At 43.5% G+C, this 27,209-nt stretch overlaps 1 protein-coding gene across 1 annotated transcript in view; it reads right to left on the bottom strand.

Annotated features, from left to right (window-relative positions):
* The window catches only part of frem2a (FRAS1 related extracellular matrix 2a), a 114,668-nt gene that overhangs the window by 16,125 nt on the left and 71,334 nt on the right, over positions 1–27,209 (bottom strand). Inside the window, exons 6-15 of the mRNA XM_029121246.2 lie at positions 17,293–17,418; positions 16,905–17,156; positions 7,219–7,368; positions 6,793–7,002; positions 6,419–6,616; positions 5,712–5,876; positions 5,102–5,284; positions 3,997–4,127; positions 3,574–3,726; positions 188–391 (exon numbers count right to left, since the gene is read on the bottom strand). Of these exons, the coding sequence (XP_028977079.2) occupies positions 188–391; positions 3,574–3,726; positions 3,997–4,127; positions 5,102–5,284; positions 5,712–5,876; positions 6,419–6,616; positions 6,793–7,002; positions 7,219–7,368; positions 16,905–17,156; positions 17,293–17,418 (1,772 nt within the window). The remainder of the gene's footprint in view (positions 1–187; positions 392–3,573; positions 3,727–3,996; positions 4,128–5,101; positions 5,285–5,711; positions 5,877–6,418; positions 6,617–6,792; positions 7,003–7,218; positions 7,369–16,904; positions 17,157–17,292; positions 17,419–27,209) is intronic.

Below are 27,209 nucleotides of genomic sequence, written 5' to 3'. Positions count from 1 at the left end.
ATCTAAAACACTGACTTGGAAAAAAGACAACACATCATTTACTTAATTCCAAGTCAAGCACAGCTTACAATAACACACAATACGTCTTCATCCTTACATGAAGATTATGAGATCAATCACAGTAAATTACTGTCATTTATTCATATACACAGTTTGCTGAAAAAATATAAATGACTTCCTTCCCTACCTGGAAGTAGACAGAGTCCAGAGTGATCTTCTTGGAGGATGAGAAGAAGGTATCGAAGTTCACCTCTCTCATGGGTGAAGTGACACCGTCTGGGCCAGTGGGGGCGCTGATGAGCCAGCGGTAACGCGTCAGAGTGTCGTTAATGTGCTCGCTGGAGCAGATGGAGCCCGTCTTGTCATAGTCAGAGTACCTGGGGTTACAGGCCTGGAGGGAGGGAAGTAGGGAAGGGGTGTTTAGGAGGAGCGGGAGACGTGGTGCGACGGATTGAGGGAGGGTGGGGGGAGAGGAGGGCAGGAAAGAAGAATAACGGCGGGGAGAAAGTAAATGGATGAATAATAGAAGAAACCCAATTGAAATGTACTTAAATATTGCTAAACTGACTACAGTTTAAAAAACATCCCCCACAAGCATGTGCACACACATGCACGCACGCATGCATGCATGCGTCACTCAAAATGTGGTGATGTGCAGTCAAGCGGTGCAGTCAATATTTTAGTAGATGTGTTGACAGTTCATCCCCTCGTGTCTCCTTCTGCACTCAACACCTGAATCTCTGACAAGAACTTCTCATGTTAACTGTCCCGCTAGCCAACCAAGCACGTGCGCACACGCACGCACATGCAAGCAAAAACAGCCATTCACCTTGGAAACTCAGAACTTAACACATCAGGGGAATCTACAGGATATGGCGTGAAACCTATTCAGCTCTCTGCCTTGTGACATTGACTGAGTTCTATTCATGTATGTAAACCTGACTGAGTTCTATTCATGTATGTAAACCTGACTGAGTTCTGTTCATGTATGTAAACCTGACTGAGTTCTGTTCATGTATGTAAACCTGACTGAGTTCTATTCATGTATGTAAACCTGACTGAGTTCTATTCATGTATGTAAACCTGACTGAGTTCTGTTCATGTATATAAACCTGACTGAGTTCTGTTCATGTATGTAAACCTGACTGAGTTCTGTTCATGTATGTAAACCTGACTGAGTTCTATTCATGTATGTAAACCTGACTGAGTTCTGTTCATGTATGTAAACCTGACTGAGTTCTGTTCATGTATGTAAACCTGACTGAGTTCTGTTTATGTATGTAAACCTGACTGAGTTCTGTTCATGTATGTAAACCTGACTGAGCAGGGCTCCAAACTGCGACTAAAATGGTCGCATTTGCGACCAAATATATTTATTTGCGAGTGAAATTTCTGCCAAGGTCACCATTGGCGACAATACAAATTTACTCCCTTTGATTGTAACATTTTCATCGTACGTGCATGTTTTATAACCAGTAGCCTATCGCTTAATTTGTTTTGTTAACGTGATTCATTTGTACATAGTCTGGCCCCCATCCACTATGGCGAAAACTAAAAATGTTCTTGACCGACCGCCAAGCCTCATTAGCCGGTTGAAACCGGTTAACCGATTAGTTTAAAATTTGCTCTATTTGAAATAACAGCCATTTCGAGCCGCGCCTGAAATTTCCGCTCTGTTTGCGCCTCTTATATGCTATTGTCTATGGTTTGCAATGAGACATTTTAATTGTTTATTAATAAACAAGTGTTTTCTGTTGGCTGCAAAGATTAGGTTGATGATAGCCTACTGACTTGCGATGTTTGCAGTAGGCTAGTGAACACGCAATAGAGAAATGCACATTTCCTACGGATTAGGCTATATATATATGGATGTGACATCACTGCTGTACAGGCAGAATGGAGATTGTTGAAAACCCTTGTTAAAGGACAGTTTTCAGATAAATCCTATTGCAGCTTGTGGGAAGTCTTACTAACAAAAGAGCCCTACTGCACAGATTTCCAGAATGTTTTGCATCTAGTTGAGATAATGCTTGCCCTACCAATTTCAGCTGCTCAGTGTGAACGTGGTTTTTCAGCTCAAAACAGGATCAAATCTAAAGTACGCAATTCACTCCATGTGTCAACCTTGGAAGATTTGATCAGGATCAGCACTGAAGGCCCATCACTTGAACAGTTTGATCCTGAACCATGTGTCAAACGCTGGCTTTCTGCAAAAAAGAAGAGGAGACGGCCAAACTACACTCAGTGGCCAAGTGATATGGACATAATCATGGTCAGTGGCAGTGATTCTGCGTATTTTTTTAAAATTTGACTGTATATAGTTCATAAGTCAGAAGAGGAGAGACATGCACACAACAAGGTGAATAAAAGTAAGTGCATTGTTATGTGGCTCTTAAAAAAAAAAATTTGGTGCCTATTTTTTTCCCCTATAGGGGATTTTTTATTTGGAGCCCTGCTGAGTTCTATTCATGTATGTAAACCTGACTGAGTTCTATTCATGTGTGTAAACCTGACTGAGTTCTATTCATGTATGTAAACCTGACTGAGTTCTATTCATGTATGTATGATAATAATAAAACAAACAAGAAATACAAAACTATACATGAGGATGCAAACTACATTCAGGGTAAGCGCCAGTACAGAGTGTGGCAATGTGAAAACCAGATAACCTTTAGGTGACTCAAGGGCTGACAGGTGTGCCCTTGACTAACTGGCCTAGAAGCTGATACGAGCTGACAGACCAACACACAAAAACCTAATGACTTGCCGGGTCGTTAAAAATGTGCTGGAATTTATATAGATTTGTGGGAACACAGACTGACTAAGGAATTGACTGCTTGAGACATATACTGACATGTGGGGACCATAATCCACAGACTGACATATGGGGAATTGAATCTACAGACTGACAAGTGGGGACCATAATCCACAGACTGACATGTGGGGACCATAATCTACAGACTGACTAGTGGGGACAATAAACTACAGACCGACAAGTGGGGACCATAATCTACAGACTGACATGTGGGGACCATAATCTACAGACTGACATGTGGGGACCATAATTTATAGACTGACATGTGGGGACCATAATCTATAGACTGACATGTGGGGACCATAATCTATAGACTGAGATGTGGGAACAATATTCTACAGACTGACATGTGAGGACCATATTCTACAGACTGACATGTGGGGACCATATTCTACAGCCTGTCACGTGGGGACCATATTCTACAGACTGACATGTGGGGATCATAATCTACAGACTGACTTGTGGGGACTATAATCTATAGACTGACATGTGGGGACCATAACCTACAGACTGACATGGATAGATTTACAGAGACACAAATTGACAAGTTGGGCAACAAAGGCGAGATGGACACATAAATACTTTTTTTAGGAAACTGATGAATTGTGGGGACAAAGAATGAGAGAATGACAGAGTTGGGGACCCAAACCAACTTCTGCGGACATAAGCCGACTGGTTTTATGAGGACAAAGACCAGCTTGTGGGGACAGCCCAACTCTTGAGGATATTCAGTGACGTACTGACGGAGGCAGACTTACTGTGATACAAACTACGGGGTAGCCAGCAGGAGGGTGGAGGTTCTCTTTGCCGTCATTGTCATAGTGCAGCAGGGAGACCACGTGAGGCGGTGAGGGGAAGGTCACATCAGCCATGCTGTTGGTCTCCTCAATATACACAATGACCTTGGACATCTGCAGGGTTACAGAGGGACACCATATTACTGGGAAAACACTGTTGGTCTCCTCAATGTTCTGCTGTGTAACTGACTGACAGGTAGTCCCAGGTATAAATGAAGGTGTGATTGATTGACAGGTAGATCCAGGTGTGTGTGAAGGTGTGATTGATTTACCGGATAGATCCAGGTGTGTGTGAAGGTGTGATTGATTGACAGGAAGATCCAGGTGTATGTGAAGGTGTGATTGATTGACAGGTAGTTCCGGTAGTGATGTTGAGTCTCTCACCTGTGTCTCAGCCACCATGTTGTAGTCTGGTTCCAGGTGGACAGTGAAGGCTTCTCTCATCTCTCTGACTCCATCGTACAACACCTCCACCTCTACAATGTGCTTCGTCTCCCCCTTCTTGAACTTAACATCTACAATACACAGACAGACAGACACACACACACACACACAGACACACATACGCAACAGTAGAGTTTACAGCTGTCATCCATCCACATCATTATCTTGTATATTTAAACTCTTTGTGTCTTATTTCTCTGCCCAGTAGGTAACCTGACCTTGTGAGATAGAACAGTATCATCCTAAAACTAACCCAACCCTCACTTTACAACCATTAGACAGTATCATCCTAAAACTAACACAACCCTCACTTTGCAACCATTAAACAGTATCATCCTAACACTAACCCAACCCTCGCTTTACAACCATTAAACAGTATCATCCTAACACTAACCCCACCCTCACTTTACAACCATTAAACCGTATCATCCTAACACTAACCCAACCCTCGCTTTACAACCATTAAACTAGTGTCTCTGAACCAAACTTTACTTTTGCAAATTGGCAATTTACAAAAACCAACCCCAACCAATGGTATATTTCCTCATGCTAATCGAGTAACCCAGAAAAACCCCTGGCCCAGACAGCAGCATAGTAAAAACCACATAAAAATACCACACAGACATCGCAACTAATTAGTTAAAATGGTGTCATGAGGATGAGGCACATTAAACGTGCAGGCTTAAAGATGTGTTCAGCAGAACCAGCAGTCTAACAATCTGAATAACATCTAATTTCAGATTCTTCTGTAATGTTTTTTAAAATGACAACTCTGCAAAACTAAAACCGCTCTCACCAGACTCAGTCTTGTATCGGGGGACATGAATTACATTTAAAATGCAACTTTGATTTTAACGTCCACCACTGTGGTTTGAATTAAGTGCATAAATACTGTAATAACGGCGCCAACATGCCCAAGGAGGGCACAAGCACACTCTCAGTACAATGACACAGGGCTTTAGATGTTGTACACAGACAATGACCCTCTCCCCCCTCGTTCCCTCGCCACGACTGAAACGCAAAACAAGAATCAGTCTGTGGTCACCTTCTGAAACAGGATGGTAGTCCTCGCCCGAGACGGCTGACCCGTCCTTGGTGTGAACACGGACCACTGACACCTGGGAGGTATCGCCCAATCGCAACACGGGAATCTTTACAGCGGACACAGAGCCCGCCTCCTTCGGCTCACTCACACTGAACTTGGTCTCCCCGAACTTGATGATGGACTCTGGAGAGGGGAGGAGGGGGGCAGGGGGATTGGAGGTCAGGGAGAAGGAGGGCAAGATGAAAAGGTGGAGAAAACGGGTAGTGTTTAGGAGGCCTTTTTAAACAATCACTCAACACACACACATACACTCGCAGACTCTGAACCACAGTGACTCTTTGTCCTGTAAATATGTGCAATTATAATTAATTATGTTAAATTACAGTAATTATTTCCCAACACAAGTAATTACCATACGAGAAATAACAAGGTAGGAGATTAGAATTTTAAATACCACTAAATGTAATATACAAGCCATGTTGCCATAGCGATGAGAGCTGTTAAACAAGTACAAGTTGTTAGGCATGAGGGAGTTTTTTTACTCTACTGTCTCCACCCTTTCTACTTATTGTCCAACTCCCGGATTCCTCCCTCCTTTCCCCTCTCTTACTATCAGCAGAATCTTTAATCAGGATGGTGGTCTCATTCAGCGCTCCAATCGACGCCCCGAACGGTGATTCGCTGGTGGGGCTCCCCAGAATCAGCCTAAGCTCCTCCCCCTCCTCATAGAGTGTGTCATCAAGTGTAGACAACACACACTTCTGCTCAACTTCCCCTAGCGGAGGGCAGAGAGACAGAGAGACAGAGAGAGGGAGGGGTGAGACTGTGTGTATAAAAGGCCACAGTGTTTCTACTCTCTCATGACAGGCACAAGGGTTGAGAGGTGTTGGTGAGTGTGTTGAGAAAGTCTTGGTGAGTGTTTTGAGAGGTGTTGGTGAGTGTGTTGGGAGGTCTTGGTGAGTGTGTAATCTGTATGGGTGATGTGTGTGTATGTGTCATCTGAATGGGTGATGTATGTGTGTGTGTGTGTGTCATCTGTATGGGTGATGTGTGTGTGTGTGTCATCTGTATGGGTGATGTGTGTGTATGTGTGTGTCATCTGAATGGGTGATGTGTGTGTGTGTGTGTGTGTCATCTGAATGGGTGATGTGTGTGTGTGTGTGTCATCTGAATGGGTGATGTGTGTGTGTGTGTGTCATCTGAATGGGTGATGTGTGTGTGTGTGTGTCATCTGAATGGGTGATGTATGTGTGTGTGTGTGTGTCATCTGAATGTGTGATGTGTGTGTGTCATCTGAATGGGTGATGTGTGTGTTACCTGGTAGGAAGGTGATGATGGAGGCGTCAGTGTTTGGTCTTTCTATGAAGTCGGCGGTGACCTCTGCTGACCCCTGGCGGGTGTAACATCGCACAGTGGACTTGTAGCTGATGTCACCACTACGGAGCACAGTTGCCGGGATACGACCATCACTCTCCTCCCCCATATACAACGCCTCCCGGAACTGCACCTTGGGCACTGAGGGGACCGACAACCAATCAATAAACAGTTAGCTCAGTGTATCATAGAAATACTGTTATTTTATTCCCCATTTACAGTCACGTAGAAAGACAGGACGAGAGTTTCATTTAAAATAAACTGTCTGCTATTTGAGAAGAACTCAGCTGTGATGACACGGCAACGTCCTAACTTACGGTCAGAGACAGAGTCGTTGATGTAGACATGAGCCTCGGCCGGTTCTCCCAGAATGCCACCCACCGGCATGCGGAGGACCAGGTCAAAGGTCTCTGGTCCCTCCAGTACAGGGTGGCCTAGGTCATCCAGGATGGTCACCCTGACGGTCTGCTGGCTGACTCCCGGAGCAAAGTCCAGGTTACGACCGATCCCCACATAGTCTACACCAGCTAGAGGAGAAAAAAGGGAGGAACAGAAAGGGAGGGAATAAGAAGAGACAAGAGAGTGATGAAAATGCAGAAAAAGATTTATGAATATTATATTGATATAATATTGATTTGAGTCAAACTCAAATCATTTAAATTATTTTCTCTTTATCCTCAGGACAACCGACATGAAAACAACACAACAACAACAAAAACACAACAACAACATCTGCCGCCTACCCTCGGCAGAGACCGGGTCCGTCTTGCGGGAGTGCACAGTGACGGTGGCGGCCTTGGAGAGATCCGTTCCTGTCCTCAACACCCTGACCTCCACGTGACCTTCACTCTCGTCCACGTGGTACTCAACATCACTGAAGTAGAACACTGGAACTGGAGGGGGGGGGGGGGAGTACAGTGGGTCTCAAAAGTATTCACCCCCTTTGGAATTCTCCACATCAAATCAAAATGGATTCCATTAGTAGTTCCTGCCACCTAAAACAACGCTTAGTGTTGAGGCCAAAAAGCTCTATTACGGTCTAATCAAACCATTGAACCTTATTCCATCTCATTCCATCTTCCATCTTCCAACTAATTACACAATTTATAAAGACGACTGGCTGCACCAAAGCTCATTCTGTTGTAGCAGAGGGTGTAAATACTTATGCAATCAAATATGTTGTGTCATATACACCGATCAGCCATAACATTAGGACCACTGACAGGTGAAGTGAATAACACTGATAATCTTGTTATCATGGCACCTGTCAGTGGGTGGGATATATTATGCAGCAAGTGAACATTCTGTGTTAGAAGTAAGAAAAATGGGCAAGTGTAAAGATCTGAGCAACTTGACAAGGGCCAAATTGTGATGGCAAGAAGACTGGGTCAGAGCATCTCCAAAACTGCAGACCTTGTGGGGTGTTCCCGTTCTACAGTGCTCACTATCTATCAAAAGTGGTCCAAGGAAGGAAAACTGGTGAATCAGCGACAGGGTCATGGGCGGCCAAGTCTCATTGATGCACATGGGGAGAAAAGAGGGCCCATGTGGTCCAATCCAACAGACGAGCTACTATAGCTCATATTGCTGAAAGAGTTAATTTCTGGTACTGATAGAAAGGTGTCAAAACACACAGTGCATCGCAGTTTGTTGCGTATGGGGCTGCATAGCCGCAGAACAGTCAGGGTGCCCATGCTGACCCCTGTCCACTGCTGAAAGTGCCTACAATGGGCACATGAGCATCAGAACTTGACCACGCAGCAATGGAAGAAGGCGGCCTGGTCTGATGAAGCACGTTTCCTTTTACATCACGTGGATGGCCATGTGCGTGTGCGTCAATTACCTGTAGAACACATGGCACCAGGATGCACTATGGGAAGGAGGCAAGCCGGCAGAGGCAGTGTGATGCTTTAGGCAATGTTCTACTGGGAAACCTTGGGTCCTGCCATTCATGTAGATGTTACTTTGACACGTACCACCTACCTGAGCATTGTTGCAGACCATGTGCACCCTTTCATGGCAACGGTATTCCCTGATGGCATTGGCCCCCACAATGCGCACTGCCACAAAGCAAAAACGGTTCAGGTATGGTTTGAGGAACACAACAACCAGTTCAAGGTGTTGACTTGGCCTCCATATTCTCCAATCCAATCAAGCATCTGTGGGATGTACTGGACAAACAAGCTCGATCCATGGAGGCCCCACCTCGCAACTTATAGGACTTAAAGGATCAGTTACACACATGCCAGATACCACAGCACACCTCCAGATGTCTAGTGGAGTCCATGCCTCGACGGATCAGGGCTGTTTTAGCAGCAAAAGGGGGACCTACACCATATTAGACAGTTGGTCATAATGTTATGTCTGATTGGTTTATACAGTTGTGCTCATAAGTTTGCAAAGAAAAACCCACAGGTAACCTCAGGAGAAATACAGGCTGCTCTGGAAAAAGACAGTGTGGTTGTTTCAAGGAGCCCAATATGACGATACTAGAACAAAAATGAGCTGCATGGTCGAGTTGCCAGAAAGAAGCCTTTACAGCGCCAAATCCCACAAAAAAGCACGGTTACAAAATGTACAACAACACCTTGACACACCTCACAGCTTCTGGCACACTGTATTTGGAGTGATGAGACCAAAATAGAGCTTTATAGTCAAAACCATAAGCTCTATGTTTGGAGAGGGGTTAAGGTCTATATTGAACAGAATACCATCCCCACTGTGAAGCATGGTGGTGGCTCACTGATGTTTTGGGGTTGTGTAAGCTATAAATGCACAGGGAATCCTGTGAAAATTGATGTCAAGATGAATGCAGCATGTTATCAGAAAATACTGGCAGACAATTTGCATCCTTCTGCACGAAAGCTGCACATGGGATTCTCTTGGACTTTCCACCACGACAATGACCCTAAGCACAAGGCCAAGTTGACCCTCCAGTGGTTATAGCAGAAAAAGGTGAAGGTTCTGGAGTGACCATCACAGTCTCCTAACCTTAATATCATTGAGCCACTCTGGGGAGATCTCAAACATGCGGTTCATGCAAGACGACCAAAAGACTTTGCATGACCTGGAGGAATTTTGCCAAGATGAATGGGCAGCTATACCACCTGCAAGAATTTGGGGCCTCATAGACAACTATTACAAAAGACTGCACACTGTCATTGATGCTAAAGGGGGCACTACACATAATTAAGAAAGTATGTTCTGAAAGCAAAAAAGTACAAAAAATGCTATCAAATATGTTGTAATAATTAATGCATTTTATTCTCAAAAAATATTTTGAGAACCAAAATTGTGTAGTAAAGTAGTAAGATACTAGTATTAATGGCTTGTAAGCAATTAAAACAGCCAACTGCAAAGGACACACAGTTCATGCCATTTGTGTTGGAAGTAAACTTCTTAAGAAATGTTAGTCAGTTTAACACAATGATTAATGGTTTCTAGCTAAATATTCAAACATGTCATGATGTTAATTAATGCGTGACAAAATGATATTTTGAGACTCAATATTATTGAGGTAATATGTTCCAATCCGTCCTAGTACTGGCATACTACTAAACTAAACAGTAGGTACTTCATCACCCACAAAGTACGTAGGCTACTGGCAGTATATGTAGTATGCGACCAGAGATTAATCAGACACTTTCCTTCGTAAGTGTCCGCTATGGCTGAACAGTATTGGTTGTAGCCAAACTGACACAAAAAATGTATAACCAATGGAGAAGCATTGTTTCAGTCACAAAAATAATTCAAAAGCTAAAAAAAGAAGCACAGCAAGCAAAGAGGGCAGTTGAGCCAAAACAGTTTGTGGTTGATAGCGATTAATTTTTTTTGGCGCTGTATTACTACATATTTAATTGCAAAAACATCTTGTTACTTTGAAGCCTCGTTTTTGCTTTTAAAACAATTATTTTTGATTGAAAAAGACAAACATACCCAACATATTTCGACAAAAAGACAAACATACCTCCATACTGCTCACTTGTTTTCTTAACAAATGGTACATACACTCACCTAAAGGATTATTGGGAACACCTGTTCAATTTCTCATTAATGCAATTATCTAATCAACCAATCACATGGCAGTTGCTTCAATGCATTTAGGGGTGTGGTCCTGGTCAAGACAATCTCCTGAACTCCAAACTAATGTTAGAATGGGAAAGAAAGGTGATTTAAGCAATTTTGAGCGTGGCATGGTTGTTGGTGCCAGACGGGCCGGTCTGAGTATTTCACAATCTGCTCAGTTACTGGGATTTTCACGCACAACCATTTGTTGGGTTTACAAAGAATGGTGTGAAAAGGGAAAAAACATCCAGTATGCGGCAGTCTTGTGGGCGAAAATGCCTTGTTGATGCTAGAGGTCAGAGTCATGTGTGAAGCCACAACACGCACAACCTTGAGGCGGATAGGCTACAACAGCAGAAGACCCCACCGGGTACCACTCATCTCCACTACAAATAGGAAAAAGAGGCTACAATTTGCACGAGCTCACCAAAATTGGACAGTTGAAGACTGGAAGAATGTTGCCTGGTCTTATGAGTCTCGATTTCTGTTGAGACATTCAGATGGTACAGTCAGAATTTGGCGTAAACAGAATGAGAACATGGATCCATCATGCCTTGTTACCACTGTGCAGGCTGGTGGTGGTGGTGAAATGGTGTGGGGGATGTTTTCTTGGCACACTTTAGGCCCCTTAGTGCCAATTGAGCATCCTTTAAATGCCACGGCCTACCTGAGCATTGTTTCTGACCATGTCCATCCCTTTATGAGCACCATGTACCCATCCTCTGATGGCTACTTCCAGCAGGATAATGCACCATGTCACAAAGCTTGAATCATTTCAAATTGGTTTCTTGAACATGACAATGAGTTCACTGTCCTGAAATGGCCCCCACAGTCACCAGATCTCAACCCAATAGAGCATCTTTGGGATGTGGTGGAACGGGAGCTTTGTGCCCTGGATGTGCATCCCACAAATCTCCATCAACTGCAAGATGCTATCCTATCAATATGGGCCAACATTTCTAAAGAATGCTTTCAGCACCTTGTTGAATCAATGCCACATAGAATTAAGGTAGTTCTGAAGGCGAAAGGGGGTCAAACACAGTATTAGTATGGTGTTCCTAATAATCCTTTAGGTGAGTGTATATTGCCAATTCTCCAAGGGTATGAAAACTTTTGAGCACAACTGTATCTGTAAATCATTTTGAACTATTTGCTGATTATGTTTTTCACTTTCTAGTTTTGATCAGTGGCAAAAACTGCTGATGTGTTTAATACCCAAATATCAAAGACTGTTGTTCCATTAGCATTGAGACCAAACACAAATGCATTCCTAGGGTTCAGCAGTCAAAACATGCTGCTGGATTTTACTTTGACTGTGTGTGTGTGTTTATGTTCGTGAGTATGTTGTGAATGTTTTTTTTTTTGATTAACAACACCATGTGAAAATGTCCTTTGACAACAAGCATCAACATTTGAACAAACACACACCCGTACACACAGACAGACACGCAATCACCCTGTTTGTCATTCAGGCAATAATGTCATATTCCAGGCAAGCTACTGACAATTTGGACTGAACAATGGAAAAAAGCTTTCTCCATCTCCTTCAGAAGAACCAAAAAACTAGGCTAGCTTGCTCCCTCCTCCGCATGCTCCTGCTCTCTCTCCCCACCCCTCCCACCTCCTCTCCTCTCTCCTTTTGTCTACCGCTGAAAACCAAAAGCTGCTGTCTCCAGTTGTGAGTGTACTTCCACTGTCTGTTCGTCTATAGCACTGACACGTGGGGGATCACAGCCGTATGTCATCCAGCCCTGGTCCAGGAAAACATTTCTGGCTTCCCTAATTGACTATGGCATACATCTCAAAGACAGACAAGTAGACACCGACCACAGACACACCACAGACACAGGCCTCTCAGTAGTAGATCTATGTTTACATCCACACAACTCTGCCCGCCACAGTATTGCATACAGCACGTTATACAGTACAGGTTTGTGTGTGTTTCTTTGTGTATGAATTTACACGTATGTGTGTGTTTCTGTATGAATGTACGCAGGTGCGCCAGCCAACACATGTGTGGGTGTGTTTGCGTATGAATGTATGTCCGTGTTGCAGCCTACATATGTGTGTTTTGTGTATGAATGTACATCCGTGTTTCAGCCTACATATGTGTGTTTTGTGTATGAATGTATGTCCGTGTTTCAGCCTACATATGTGTGTTTTGTGTATGAATGTACATCCGTGTTTCAGCCTACATATGTGTGTTTTGTGTATGAATGTACGTCAGTGTTTCAGCCTACATATGTGTGTTTTGTGTATGAATGTACATCCGTGTTTCAGCCTACATATGTGTGTTTTGTGTATGAATGTACGTCCGTGTTTCAGCCTACATATGTGTGTTTTGTGTATGAATGTATGTCCATGTTTCAGCCTACATGTGTGTTTTGTGTATGAATGTACGTGCGTGTTTCAGCCTACATATGTGTGTTTTGTGTATGAATGTACGTCAGTGTTTCAGCCTACATATGTGTGTTTTGTGTATGAATGTACGTCCATGTTTCAGCCTACATATGTGTGTTTTGTGTACGAATGTATGTCCATGTTTCAGCCTACACGTGTGTTTTGTGTATGAATGTATGTACGTGTTTCAGCCTACATATGTGTGTTTTGTGTATGAATGTACATGCGTGTTTCAGCCTACATGTGTGTTTTGTGTATAAATGTATGTGCGTGTTTCAGCCTACATGTGTGTGATGAGTGACGCTTAACCATACATCATGTGGTTCGTGCCGCCAGGGGCATAGCTGCTATTGTAGTGGTTTATCACTGAACACTGGGTGTGTTAAAACTGGGATCATCAAACAATGTCTGTGTCTTTGTGACCTTTGGTTCGTAAGTGTGTGTGTGTGTGGGGGGGGGAACTTTGTGTGTGTGTGTCTGTGGTATCTGTTTGTGTGGGTGTGTGGGTATCTGTGTGTGTGTGTGTGGGGGGGGGTATCTGTGTGTGTGTGGGTGTCTGTGTGTATCTGTGTGTGTATCTGTGTGTGTGTTTGTGTGTGGGTATCTGTGTGTGTGTGGCAGTCTGTCCCCCGTGGTGGTGCTGTCTTTGAAGTTTCAGGCTCTGTCACCACTTTGCCAATGTGCTGTTCATTTCAGGTTTCCTGGCCATTACTTTGTGAATGACACTCATTTCAGAGACAGAGAAGAACAACATCCTTGTGTCTTTATCCCTCCACCTTTCTTCTTCACCTAAACCAAGTTTACTCCTGTCTCTGCTTTTCCTCCTGTCTTCACGTTTCCTCCAGTCTCCGCGTTTCCTCCAGTCTCCGCGTTTCCTCCAGTCTCCGTGTTTCCTCCTGTCTCCGTGTTTCCTCCTGTCTCCGTGTTTCTTCCTGTCTCCACTTTTCCTCCAGTCTCCGCGTTTCCTCCTGTCTCCGCGTTTCCTCCTGTCTCCGCGTTTCCTCCTGTCTCCGCGTTTCCTCCTGTCTCCGCGTTTCCTCCTGTCTCCGTGTTTCCTCCTGTCTCCGTGTTTCCTCCTGTCTCCGTGTTTCCTCCTGTCTCCGTGTTTCCTCCTGTCTCCGTGTTTCCTCCTGTCTCCGTGTTTCCTCCTGTCTCCGCGTTTCCTCCTGTCTCCGTGTTTCCTCCTGTCTCCGTGTTTCCTCCTGTCTCTGCATTTCTTCCTCTCTCTGGGTGTGTGTGTCAGCAGTGTGTGTGTGTGTGTGTGTATGTTTGTATATTTGTGTGTGTGTGTGTATGCGTGTGTGTGTGTGTACCTGATCAGAGCACCAGTGTCTGAAAGTGTCACTGTTAATGTTCCCAGATGGTGAAATGACTCTCTGAATTTCTAATGATGGCAACATATATGTTTACCAACAGTGCAGTTTCAGACGTGCCCTTCCATCACATCGTCTTGCCGGTGTTCGGTAAACGCTAAGGGGAGAATGGTGAAATTATTCGTAATGATCTTTTGCGTCTGATGTTTTCAGACTACACGGCGAGGTATCGTGCAGAGATGCAGTGTTTTGCCATTGTGATCACAGGGTTTTCTGTCAGTTGTCAGTTACATTTGGCAGAAGTGGAAACATAATGTATGTTTATGGATTCATTATTTTTGGTTATGGTTTGGGACTGGGTAAAACAAAGGCAGACATGACAGAACTAGTGCTGTGGACCTTAAATGGGACTTTATTCTGTAACTACCGCTGAAAATGTCTGGACAGAAAAAAAAAAAAAAGAAGACATCTACAGAACATCTAGAACATCTACAGAATGAGCGTCCAGCCTGACATTGGGAGGCTCAGAGTTCAATCCCCAGGATTCTCAGTGCAGACAGTTGCATGTCAGGGTTGTGGGTTCGATTCCCACTGGGCACCAGTACATAAAAGTACAAATGTGCGTGCACACTATTTAGGCTACAGAAAGTCACTCTGGATGACAGCGTCTGCTACATGACAAAAATGTTAACTGTACAAAATACTGTAAAAGGCTGGTGTCTATTATCTAGCATTAAAGGGATGGATTGGGGTAAATCTTGGTGACAGACTATGGTCTGTTATCTAGAATTAAAGGGATGGGAGGGGGGTACATCTTAGTGACAGACTGGTGTCTGTTATCTAGAATTAAAGGGATTGGAGGGGGGTAAATCTTAGTTACAGACTGGTGTCTGTTATCTAGCATTAAAGGGATGGATTGGGGTAAATCTTAGTGACAGACTGGTGTCTGTTATCTAGAATTAAAGGGATGGGAGGGGGGTAAATCTTAGTGACAGACTGGTGTCTGTTATCTAGCATTAAAGGGATGGGAGGGGGGTAAATCTTAGTGACAGACTGGTGTCTGTTATCTAGAATTAAAGGGATGGGAGGGGGGTACATCTTAGTGACAGACTGGTGTCTGTTATCTAGAATTAAAGGGATGGGAGGGGGGTAAATCTAAGTGACAGACTGGTGTCTGTTATCTAGAACTAAAGGGATGGATTGGGGTAAATCTTAGTGACAGACTCGTGTCTGTTATCTATTATTAAAGGGATGGGAGGGGGGTAAATCTTAGTGACAGACTGGTGTCTGTCAATGGGTTGCATTTTATATAAAGCCGCTGCGGGCTTCACAAACAGGAACAAGAAAGCACTCACTCTCTTCCCCACGACTCTGCTGACTACTTGGGCTAACTGAGGAAAAGAACAGTACTTACAAGGAGAGGTAAATCATATGGCTGTCTCAACTCAGATGACTGCACTCACGGTAATTCTCTCCGGAGGGGGAGTGTCTGCCCAACGATAAAAAGATGTCAGGTATCCTCGCTGATCCTTGTCTTTAGATACCTGCTAGTCTAATTCAACACAGTTTTCTTTAGGGGATTAAATGCACTGCTCCCATTGGCCAGTTTATCTCCATATTATGCTGTCTGGGTGAAACATGAAAGCAATAATAATTAACGTTGTCAAAAAACCCACACAGTATGAAGTATGTCTCATAAATTGCACCCGCATTCCATAAGCAGTGAACATCTTTTGAGCGGAGACCAGAGGCATTAGCGTAAGACACTGCAGAACATTTGGGACACATTCCTTGTGTAAGAGCCCAAGTTAATGGATTCTGTCACAGGTTGGCTAAGGACCCCCCCACCCCCACCCCAACACACACACACAGGATATAAAATTCATCAGTTTCCCTAAGAACACAATAACTCTTTCCCAAGTGGAGGCGCGAAACTAGTCTTTGAACTACAAAGTCGTTAATTCCTCTGCTCTGCACTCTGTGTGTGTGTGTTTCTGTAGAATACATCTGTCTGTAGGATTAACTAGCATCGGTCAGGCTTTAGGGCTCTGGTAAATGGTGGAATGAGAGTGAAGTTGTGTCATATTCTATCTGTAGGGCTTCAGTAAATGATGGGCTAAGGGTGAAGCTGGGTTGTATTCTGTGTGTTGGGCTTCAATAGATAATGGACTGAAATCCCTGTCGGTGATCATACTCCTCCACTTTCAACAGTGATTGGCCAATTTGGCCAATAACGGCCTTAGTGGCTGTGGAGCTGCCAATAGTGGAATGTTGTGTAATGTTGAGCAAAGTTATGGATTGTTGTGTAATGTTTAATGAAGCAATTTTGTGGAGTGTTGAGTAAAGTTGTGTAACGTTGACTAATGTTGAGCAATTTTGTGCAGTGTTGAGCAATGTTGTGCAGTGTTCGGTAATGTAGTGTAATTCTATGTAATACTGATTAATGTTGAGCAATGTTGTGTAGGGTTCAGTGTTGTTGTTGAATTTTGAGTAATGTTCAGTTCTATTATGTCATGTTGAATAATGTTCAGTAACGTTGTGTAATGTTGAGCAATGTTCAGTAACGTTGTGTAATGTTGAGCAATGTTCAGTAATAATGTAGAGTAATGGATTCTGCCAAAGAATACTGATTACCTCCCTCCCCATCTTACCATCGTCCAGATCTTGCCGTATGGTGACTCTGGCAGTGTGGTAGTGGGCTCCGAGGTGCCCTCCAACAGGCAGGGACAGGCTCACATTGAAGCCCTCCTCTCCCTCGTACAGAGAGTCATCAATGACCACCACGCCACACTGTTTCTCCCTCTCTCCCCTGGCAAAGCGTAGGACACTAATGTGCTCCTCTGGCCTGGATATGTAGTCCGAGTAGGACAGCACCGTGGAGGGGACGGTACCTGTGGCAGAGTCTGAAGGAGGAGGAAGAGAAGAGAAAGATCAGGGAAAGAGAGGCAATTTGAGAGAAAGGGTGAGAGAAATAAGAACATAATTAAGAAGAAGAAACAGAAGAAGGAGAGACAGGCAGATGTACTGTATGAAGTCCACCTTGATGTGTGTAGCAGACCACCAGGAGTTCCTGACTGACGTCTCCACTCCTGTGGACGGGCACCAACACCTCCCCTGCATCCTCCTCGACTGAGAAACTGGGCAGTGGGATGTACACAGTTGACTCTGGAGGACAGCAGGAGGACAAGAGGAGCAGGAGACAAGGACAGAGTCAAACACACACGGACCTCTGTGTGGTGTAACGACAAACAACTGAAGGACGGAGGGGGGAGGTGGGGAGGAAGGAGTGGAGGATTAACAGGAGAGAGGAACAAAGGGGAGTACAGGAGTAGGAAGGAAAGGGGGAGAGGAGGGGAGGAAGGAGAGGAGGGGATAAGGGGATGGGGGGGGAAAGAAAGACTAGGAGATGTTTGTACGTAGATGGATTTGAAAATAGCAAGTCATTTTTATTTTCAATGACGTTTTTCCAAAAGCAGAAGTATGAACTGTACTGCAAATGCCTTGTCCCTTTTCTACCTCCAACTGAGGATGAAGGGAGAGTTCAGCTATTTATTTCTCAAAATACTGAGAATTCACACTAAATCTCTTCTCTCTCTTTCAGCCCCCAACCCCCGCCCCACCCAAACTTGTCGCTCTGTCGATCTTTCAAAGAAAAAAGGGAGTGATTGAGGAAAAGAGTTGAAAGGTCTATCCATCAAACACTAGAACTCAGAGAGAGGCAGAGAGAGATGGGATGGGGGGAGACGGGAAGGGGGGAGTCGGGGCCGAGAGCAGAACTAGATGGAGGAGTTATTTTCCTCCAGACGCTCAGGGACCAATAATAAGAATGGGCCTCCTCTACGTCCCATATGTGTGTGTGTGTGTGCGTGTGTGCACGCGTGTGTGTGTGTGTGCGTGTGACTCAAGACCTTTGCACACAGGCCTCTTTCTTCCTGCCTGGTGCACTCTGTGTGTTGGTATTCATTCTGTAATACTCTTCCTTCCGTATGGACACACAACAATACTGTGCAACAAGACAAGACTCAAGATCACAGACACAGGATAGAGATAGAGAGATTAGCATTATGTGACTGAACAATGCATATAATCAATTAACTGCTGGGGGAACAAAACACTAAACAAATAAAAACACAAACACCTGCTATCCTAAGTGGAGAGGTGGGATGAAACACTTCTCTATCCTTTTTCTGTCATGAAACAAAAGAAAAACGGAAATACAGTGTAATTTACACAACTTAGAACGAGCTACTAAAAGCATCCATAAACCATTTAATTCTACAATTGCACTGAAATAATGACAGGACTAAAAAAGGCCTGTGGTGTTAATGGTATACTATGATGGTATACTACTGTGGTGTTAATGGTATACTAAACAAAACAGCGTTTCCCACAGGACTCTGTGTTAGCAGCGGTGGCATCCATTGTCCTGGGAGGGGTCCGGGGAAATAGTCTGTTTTTTGTAGAACAGCATTCGATGCTGACTCTTTTGACCCAGGCAATAATCTAGGCAACAATAAGGTGCTGTACAACGGAATGGAAAACACTGGATACTTGCTTCCCCAGATACTGTCAGGTATATTGAAATCAGCGATTTTTTTGTCAGCCAATTACACCATATATGAAACGAGTACATTACACACTTTATTCTTGAAGAATAAATACAAATATATATATATAAAACGTTGTATATTTCTCAATTTATGTCTAAGACAAAATATAACTGATAAAACAAGCATTTTAGCTGCCACTTGAAGGGTAGAAAGCAACCATGGTAATTAGGCTTAGTTTATAGTCTTCACAGAATACTCAATAATGAAAAATGCACATGCAATATTACTTTTGTTCAATTTTTATTAAATTGACACAAATGTCTAAAAACAGGTTTTTGCCTATTCATTATGGGCTATTGTGTGAAAATTGATGGCATTACATAAATTTTTTGATTAATTATGTCTATAATTCAATCAGTAACGATTTAGGTCTATTAGGTCTCCATAACAGAATTTGTAGAAAGTGAAGGAGCCCCACTTGAAAATAATTGGATGTAGAATTTATGGACTTGAGGTGTAGCTAAAAATGTAATTTTCAAATGTCTTCATCCTTTTGAAAGTGTATAGAATTTTATTCTAATTAGATTTTTGACTTGTGAACTTTTGTTAATATTTTTACATTTTTGACAATATGACAAATGTTCCATTTGCTTTGGCAATGCAGCTACATGATTCCCATGCAAATAAAAGCAGTTTAGATGTAGAGGGATATGAATAAGGGGAGAGCAGCATGGGCAGAATAACTCAAATACTCCTAGCTGTCCTTTTGCAGATCCAGTTTCTGCCTGATCATTCCTGCTGTCACTGGATGTACTGCTGTTGTAGTCTAAATCTCTTCACACTGGCCTATAAAAAGGCAGATGAAACCAACATATTTGGACAATCTGAGTCTATGTAACTTCTATAACCACTGTGGTTATTTTTAATGCTTGGTTATAAAAGCCAACTGACATTTATAATCACTTCTGAGGCGACGGTGTTTGCTGACCTGCTGGTCATCTGAAAATGTATATCTTGATGATATTGATGATATTCCCAGCAGCCAGAATAGGACTGACCACTACACAAAGCCTTGCTCCTCTCTAAGTGTTCTTCCTAAATTATGACTAACTCCTACTAAGGAGTTTTTCCTAGCATGAAAAGATCTGAAATGTGATTAGGAGACACATTTGACTTCTTATAATTCTTTAATGAGATATAATTTCTAACAACTCGAGGAAGAGGGCAAATGAGTAGAAGTGAAACAGCATTACTTTGACATTGATTTTGCCTCTCCTTCAGGTGGAGAGTGTGACAGACATACAGACAGAGTCACTTAATCTAAGCCAATCTGTTAAACCCCAGGGATCTGCCCCAACACCCAGCCCAGGTCAGATGATTCTCTGTCTCTCTCACTCCACATCTCTTTCTCTGCATCTCTTATCTATATTTAAATTAATCTAAAAAAGATATATAAAAATTCTCAACCTATCCGCCTGCCCCACGGAAGTATTATATATTGACATATATTTCGAAAACATATGTTTAATATATGCCTATACACTATTAGGAACACCATACTAATACTGTGTTTGACCCCCTTTCGCCTTCAGAACAGCCTTAATTCTACGTGGCATTGATTCAACAAGGTGCTGAAAGCATTCTTTAGAAATGTTGGCCCATATTGATAGGATAGCATCTTGCAGTTGATGGAGATTTGTGGGATGCACATCCAGGGCACGAAGCTCCCGTTCCACCACATCCCAAAGATGCTCTATTGGGTTGAGATCTGGTGACTGTGGGGGCCATTTCAGGACAGTGAACTCATTGTCATGTTCAAGAAACCAATTTGAAATGATTCGAGCTTTGTGACATGGTGCATTATCCTGCAGGAAGTAGCCATCAGAGGATGGGTACATGGTGGTAATAAAGGGATGGACATGGTCAGAAACAATGCTCAGGTAGGCCGTGGCATTTAAAGGATGCCCAATTGGCACTAAGGGGCCTAAAGTGTGCCAAGAAAACATCCCCCACACCATTACACCACCATCACCAGCCTGCACAGTGGTAACAAGGCATGATGGATCCATGTTCTCATTCTGTTTACGCCAAATTCTGACTGTACCATCTGAATGTCTCAACAGAAATCGAGACTCATCAGACCAGGCAACATTCTTCCAGTCTTCAACTGTCCAATTTTGGTGAGCTCGTGCAAATTGTAGCCTCTTTTTCAGCTGCCCTATTTGTAGTGGAGATGAGTGGTACCCGGTGGGGTCTTCTGCTGTTGTAGCCCATCCGCCTCAAGGTTGTGCGTGTTGTGGCTTCACAAATGCTTTGCGGCATACCTCGGTTGTAACAAGTGGTTATTTCAGTCAAAGTTGCTCTTCTATCAGCTTGAATCAGTCGGCCCATTCTCCTCTGACCTCTAGCATCAACAAGGCATTTTCGCCCACAGGACTGCCGCACACTGGATGTTTTTCCCTTTTCACACCATTCTTTGTAAACCCTAGAAATGGTTGTGCGTGAAAATCCCAGTAACTGAGCAGATTGTGAAATACTCAGACCGGCCCGTCTGGCACCAACAACCATGCCACGCTCAAAATTGCTTAAATCACCTTTCTTTCCCATTCTGACATTCAGTTTGGAGTTCAGGAGATTGTCTTGACCAGGACCACACCCCTAAATGCATTGAAGCAACTGCCATGTGATTGGTTGATTAGATAATTGCATTAATGAGAAATTGAACAGGTGTTCCTAATAATCCTTTAGGTAAGTGTATATTTTTTTAAACATATTCTAATACAGAGGGGCAAAAAAGTAATTAGTCAGCCACCAACTGTGCAAGTTCTCCCACTTAGAAAGATGAGAGAGGCCTGTAATTCTCATCATAGGTACACTTCAACTATATCACATTGTAGAATTTTTTATGAATTTATTGGTCAATTATGGTGGAAAATAAGTATTTGGTCAATAACAAAAGTTAATCTCAATACTTTGTTATATACCCTTTGTTGGCAAAGAGGTCAAACGTTTTCTGTAAGTCTTCACACTGTTGCTGGTATTTTGGCCCATTCCTCCATGCAGATCTCCTCTAGAGCAGTGATGTTTTGGGGCAGTCGCTGGGCAACACAGACTTTTAACTCCTTCCAAAGATTTTCTATGGGTTTGAGATCTGGTGACTGGCTAGGCCACTCCAGGACCTTGAAATGCTTCTTACGAAGCCACTCCTTCGTTGCCCGGGCAGTGTGTTTGGGATCATTGTCATGCTGAAAGACCCAGCCACGTTTCATCTTCAATGCCCTTGCTGATGGAAAGCAGATGAAAATCTCACGATACATGGCCCCATTCATTCTTTCCTTTACACAGATCAATCGTCCTGGTCCCTTTGCAGAAAAACAGCCCCAAAGCATGATGTCTCCACCCCCATGCTTCACAGAAGGTATAGAATTTTTACCAAAAAGTTATATTTTGGTTTCATCTGAGCATATGCCATTCTCCCAATCCTTTTCTGGACCATCCATATGCTCTCTAGCAAAACTCAGACCGGCCTGGACATATACTGGCTTAAGCAGGTGGACACGCCTGGCACTGCAGGATTCCCTGGCGGCGTAGTGTGTTACTGAAGGCAGCCTTTGTTACTTTGGTCCCAGCTCTCTGCAGGTCATTCACTAGGTCCCCCTGTATGGTTCTGGGATTTTTGCTCACCGTTCTTGTGATCATTTTGACCCCACAGGGTGAGATCTTGCGTGGAGCCCCGGATCGAGGGAGATTATCAGTTGTCTTGTATGTCTTCCATTTTCTTATAATTGCTCCCACAGTTGATTTCTTCACACCAAACTGCTTACCTATTGCAGATTCAGTCTTCCCAGCCTGGTGCAGGTCTAAAATTTTGTTTCTGGTGTCCTTTGACAGCTCTTTGATCTTGGCCATAGTGGAGTTTGGAGTGTGACTGTTTGAGGTTGTGGACAGGTGTCTTTTATACTGATAAGTTCAAAAAGGTGCCATTAATACAGGGAACGAGTGGAGGACAGAGGAGCCTCTTAAAGAAGAAGTTACAGGTCTGTGAGAGCCAGAAATCTTGCTTGTTTGTAGGTGACCAAATACTTATTTTACAGAGGAATTAACCAATAAATTCATAAAAAATCCTACAATGTGATTCTCTGGATCTTTTTTCCTAATTTTTTCTCTCATAGTTGAAGTGTACCTACGATGAAAATTACAGGTCTCTCATCTTTTTAAGTGGTAGAACTTGCATAGTTGGTGGCTGACTAAATACTTTTTTGCCCCACTGTATATGTATTATATGCATTATTAATGTATGGCCATATACAGTATATCATACATATATTTACACATTAGATCTAGGCTGTTTTCAAATGTTTTTTATATGTCTGAAATAAATGTAAATATATAAACATAAATGAAAAAAATTATTGTTGGTAATATGCATTTAGCATTTACATCTATCTGATATATTTCCATATTTGTGTGAATTAGTCGTTTCAAGTGGTTCATTATATTGAAACTGAAAAAGGTGTTATACGCTCCTTGACAGTGACTAAAGTCAAAACTTTGGTGTATTTACTAAACATTTATCATTATATTGTGACACAATCACAGTTGTATGATACTGTGAATAAAAGTCCTTATAAATTAAGATGACTGACTCTAACCAGTTGTTTCTTTACTTGCATTTACAATGTATTTAATAGAAATTATGATAAATACATACTGTACAATTTACAAATCGGCTCTTGTTTATAAAATATAATAATTGTTAGACTGGTGGTTATGTTGGTTTGCTCCCCATGTCTCTCCCTCACCTCCTGTCTCTCCCTCACCTCCTGTCTCTCTTTAAATCTCAGTTCAATGTCAAGGCGTTTATTAGCATGTTGTTGTTGTGTTCCACTGGTTGTCATTTTTGTATTGCAATGGATCATACATCTCTTCTTCCTCCCTCCCCATCACCCTCCTCCCCCTCCTTTCACCCTTCCTCGCCCCTCTCTGACACCCCCCATCACCCTCCCACCCCCCTCCCTGTCACCCACTCTCATCACCTCCCTGTCACCCTCCTTCCCCCTCCTTTCACCCTTCCTCGCCCCTCTCTGACACCCCCCATCACCCTCCCACCCCCCTCCCTGTCACCCACTCTCATCACCTCTCAGTCACCCTCCTTCCCTCCTCTCTGCCGCACCATATCATGCTCCCTCCTCTCATTCCCCTCGCGCCTCACAAACTCCAGGAGCTCTACAGAAGCACTCAGTAGGGCTTTGTACAGTAGTCTTCTAATTCAGTCCAACCATATTTCCTCCTCTGTAGCGTTCAGAGTAAAGCAGAGTAAAGCAGCAACCAAAAAACCCAGCAGGTTATTGACGTGCGTTGGAAAAACATTCCTCATTTTCTGCTGTTAAATATTCATGTAATTGAAAGTGGCTATTAAGTGGGAGGTCTTTGTGTGGGCATGCACGTGTGTGTGTGCACACGTGTGTGTGTGGCTTCATACAAATTAATCTTCACACAGATTAATCCAATAACAGGATTCACTCTGACAGACATCTAGAGGTGTTGGGGTTGTGTAGCCTAAGCTAAGCCTTTTAAGTATTGCATCACATAATCAGTCAAGAAAAATAAGTATCATGCCCCCAACCAGGTTGGAAACCGTGACCCAAGGTAAACAGAAACTATGTGAGATGTGCACAGATGCAGGATCATCATTTAATCACGTTGCAGCAGGACTTTGGATGTGCTGTGTATTCTTCTGTTTCGAATTCCCACTAAGGCTTGATCTTGTCATAATCTCTACAGATATGCCCATTCAATTTTAGATCGAAAAAGCTAACACGTTAAGTGATCTCAAATAAGTTAATAAGGAACTCATATCTATTTTGACCTAGCCTCCAGAGAGACTGGCTGCAAGCTAACAGAGGGACAACCAACAGATAGAGGTAGTAGACATCATTGGAGAAGCTAGCACAGGTCTACCAACAGAACTCTAAAGCATCTCCGGGCCATTAGAAGCAACTCTGAATCTCTCCATCTTATCCTTTCCAATTCTCTTTTGATTAAAGGGATTCTCCACAAAAACACTAAACAAATAGAGACTCCAGTGGGAACAGAGCTACCAACCATGGGAGTGAAAGCTCACTGCCAAACCCCCTGACCTACCCAAGCGATACTAATTGGCGCCTTTATGGATTACATAGGGGACACGAATTATGGCAGGCGCTGCCCGCCATATTTCGTGTCCCTGTCAGTCAGATAATGTCTTGAGATGTGTTCTGTCACTTCCTAAGCAATATTTTCAACAGGTTAAGGACAACGGTCAGTAGATTTTAGTGCCTCCACAACAGTCAAGACGCAGAGCCTATTTATGGTGTTGTAGTTCTATCTAGATGAATGACATTTTTGGCCAGATTTTCATGAAACAGTCACATTTTGATGATGCAAACAGATCTTTATTGTCTCACCCTTACCTACCCGAGGTCACATGGGAAACTTTCATGACAGATAAGCCCCGTGGCTACTGACATCTAAAGGGAATGCCTTGGGAAGCAATAATACTCGGAAACAGAAACAACGAAAAACAATTCCACTTCACTTGTTCGTGCACAATTGTAGTTACCAGGTAAACATTCAATTTTGTTACCTAGGCCAGCAGCATTGAAGGCAAACCTGAAACTCCACCCCCCCACATACTTGTCTCAAAGAGTCTCAAAGAATAACAGGAAAAAAAACACCAGGGGAGGGGCTCATCAGCTCTGTTCAACCAATCCAGTAAGCGTGTAGGAGTTTCGCCTTGTTTACATCCAATAGCAGAAAACATGCAAATAAGCTCACTCCATTTTCCTAGAAAACCGAGACATCAGGTTGACGATAAACCTGCAGAGGGTGGATGTAGACAAACACAGGCAACAAACACAGGATGAAGGAAGACCAGAGGGTGGATGTAGAGCAACATATGCAACACACTGAGTGTGAAGGTAGACCAAAGGATGGAGGCAAACCAGAGGGTGGAGGTATAACAGTGTGTCGAGGTATACCAGAGGGTGGAGGTATAACAGAGTGTCGAGGTAGACCAGAGGGTGGAGGTATAACAGAGTTTCAAGGTATACCAGAGGGTGGAGGTATAACAGAGTTTCAAGGTATACCAGAGGGTGGAGGTATACCAGAGGGTGGAGGTATAACAGGGTGGAGGTAGACCACAGGGTGGAGGTATAACAGAGTGTCGAGGTAGACCAGAGGGTGGAGGTATAACAGTGTGTCGAGGTATACCAGAGGGTGGAGGTATAACAGAGTTTCAAGGTATACCAGAGGGTGGAGGTATAACAGGGTGGAGGTATACCAGAGGGTGGAGGTATAACAGAGTTTCAAGGTATACCAGAGGGTGGAGGTATAACAGGGTGGATGTAGACCAGAGGGTGGAGGTATAACAGGGTGGATGTAGACCAGAGGGTGGAGGTATAACAGAGTTTCAAGGTATACCAGAGGGTGGAGGTATAACAGGGTGGAGGTAGACCAGAGGGTGGAGGTATAACAGTGTGTCGAGGTATACCAGAGGGTGGAGGTATAACAGAGTTTCAAGGTATACCAGAGGGTGGAGGTATAACAGGGTGGAGGTATACCAAAGGGTGGAGGTATAACAGAGTTTCAAGGTATACCAGAGGGTGGAGGTATAACAGGGTGGAGGTAGACCAGAGGGTGGAGGTATAACAGAGTGTCGAGGTATACCAGAGGTTGGAGGTATAACAGAGTGTCGAGGTATACCAGAGTGTCGAGGTAGACCAGAGGGTGGAGGTATACCAGGGTGGAGGTATAACAGAGGGTGGAGGTATAACAGGGTGGAGGTAGACCAGAGGGTGGAGGTATAACAGAGGGTGGAGGTATAACAAAGGGTGGAGGTAGACCAGAGGGTGGAGGTATAACAGGGTGGAGGTATACCAGAGGGTGGAGGTATAACAAAGGGTGGAGGTATAACAAAGGGTGGAGGTATACCAGAGGTTGGAGGTATAACAAAGGGTGGAGGTATAACAAAGGGTGGAGGTAGACCAATACAGGCCACACTGACAAAGTCTCCCTCAATGTTCTCTGACAGTTACAGAAAGAAAATCACCAGATGGGGCATTTATTCTACCAGCAGGTGGCTAATAGACTGATGAAACAAGGGGGGTGGGGTTCATGTTAACCAAAGTGTCTCAAATGATCTAATCTGTCCTCAACTTCATCGCTAAAGGATAAGCATGAACACCAAGATATTGCATACACTGTGTCCTGGACATCAAGGGAAACCGAGCGCCCGAAGAGAGTAGTTACAAGCAAATATAGAGAGGCACATTACGTGTAATCTGGAAGACAAACTAGCCTGACCTCACCACTAGGAGTAGATAGCTAAAGGCTAACGTTCACAAAAATAAATGAGGTTGCCATCAT

The sequence above is a fragment of the Esox lucius genome, chromosome 7, assembly GCF_011004845.1.
Source record: "Esox lucius isolate fEsoLuc1 chromosome 7, fEsoLuc1.pri, whole genome shotgun sequence".
Taxonomy (NCBI): domain Eukaryota; kingdom Metazoa; phylum Chordata; class Actinopteri; order Esociformes; family Esocidae; genus Esox; species Esox lucius.
The sequence above is the reverse complement of the archived record's forward strand: the minus strand, read 5'-3'. Positions and strand labels throughout refer to the sequence as shown.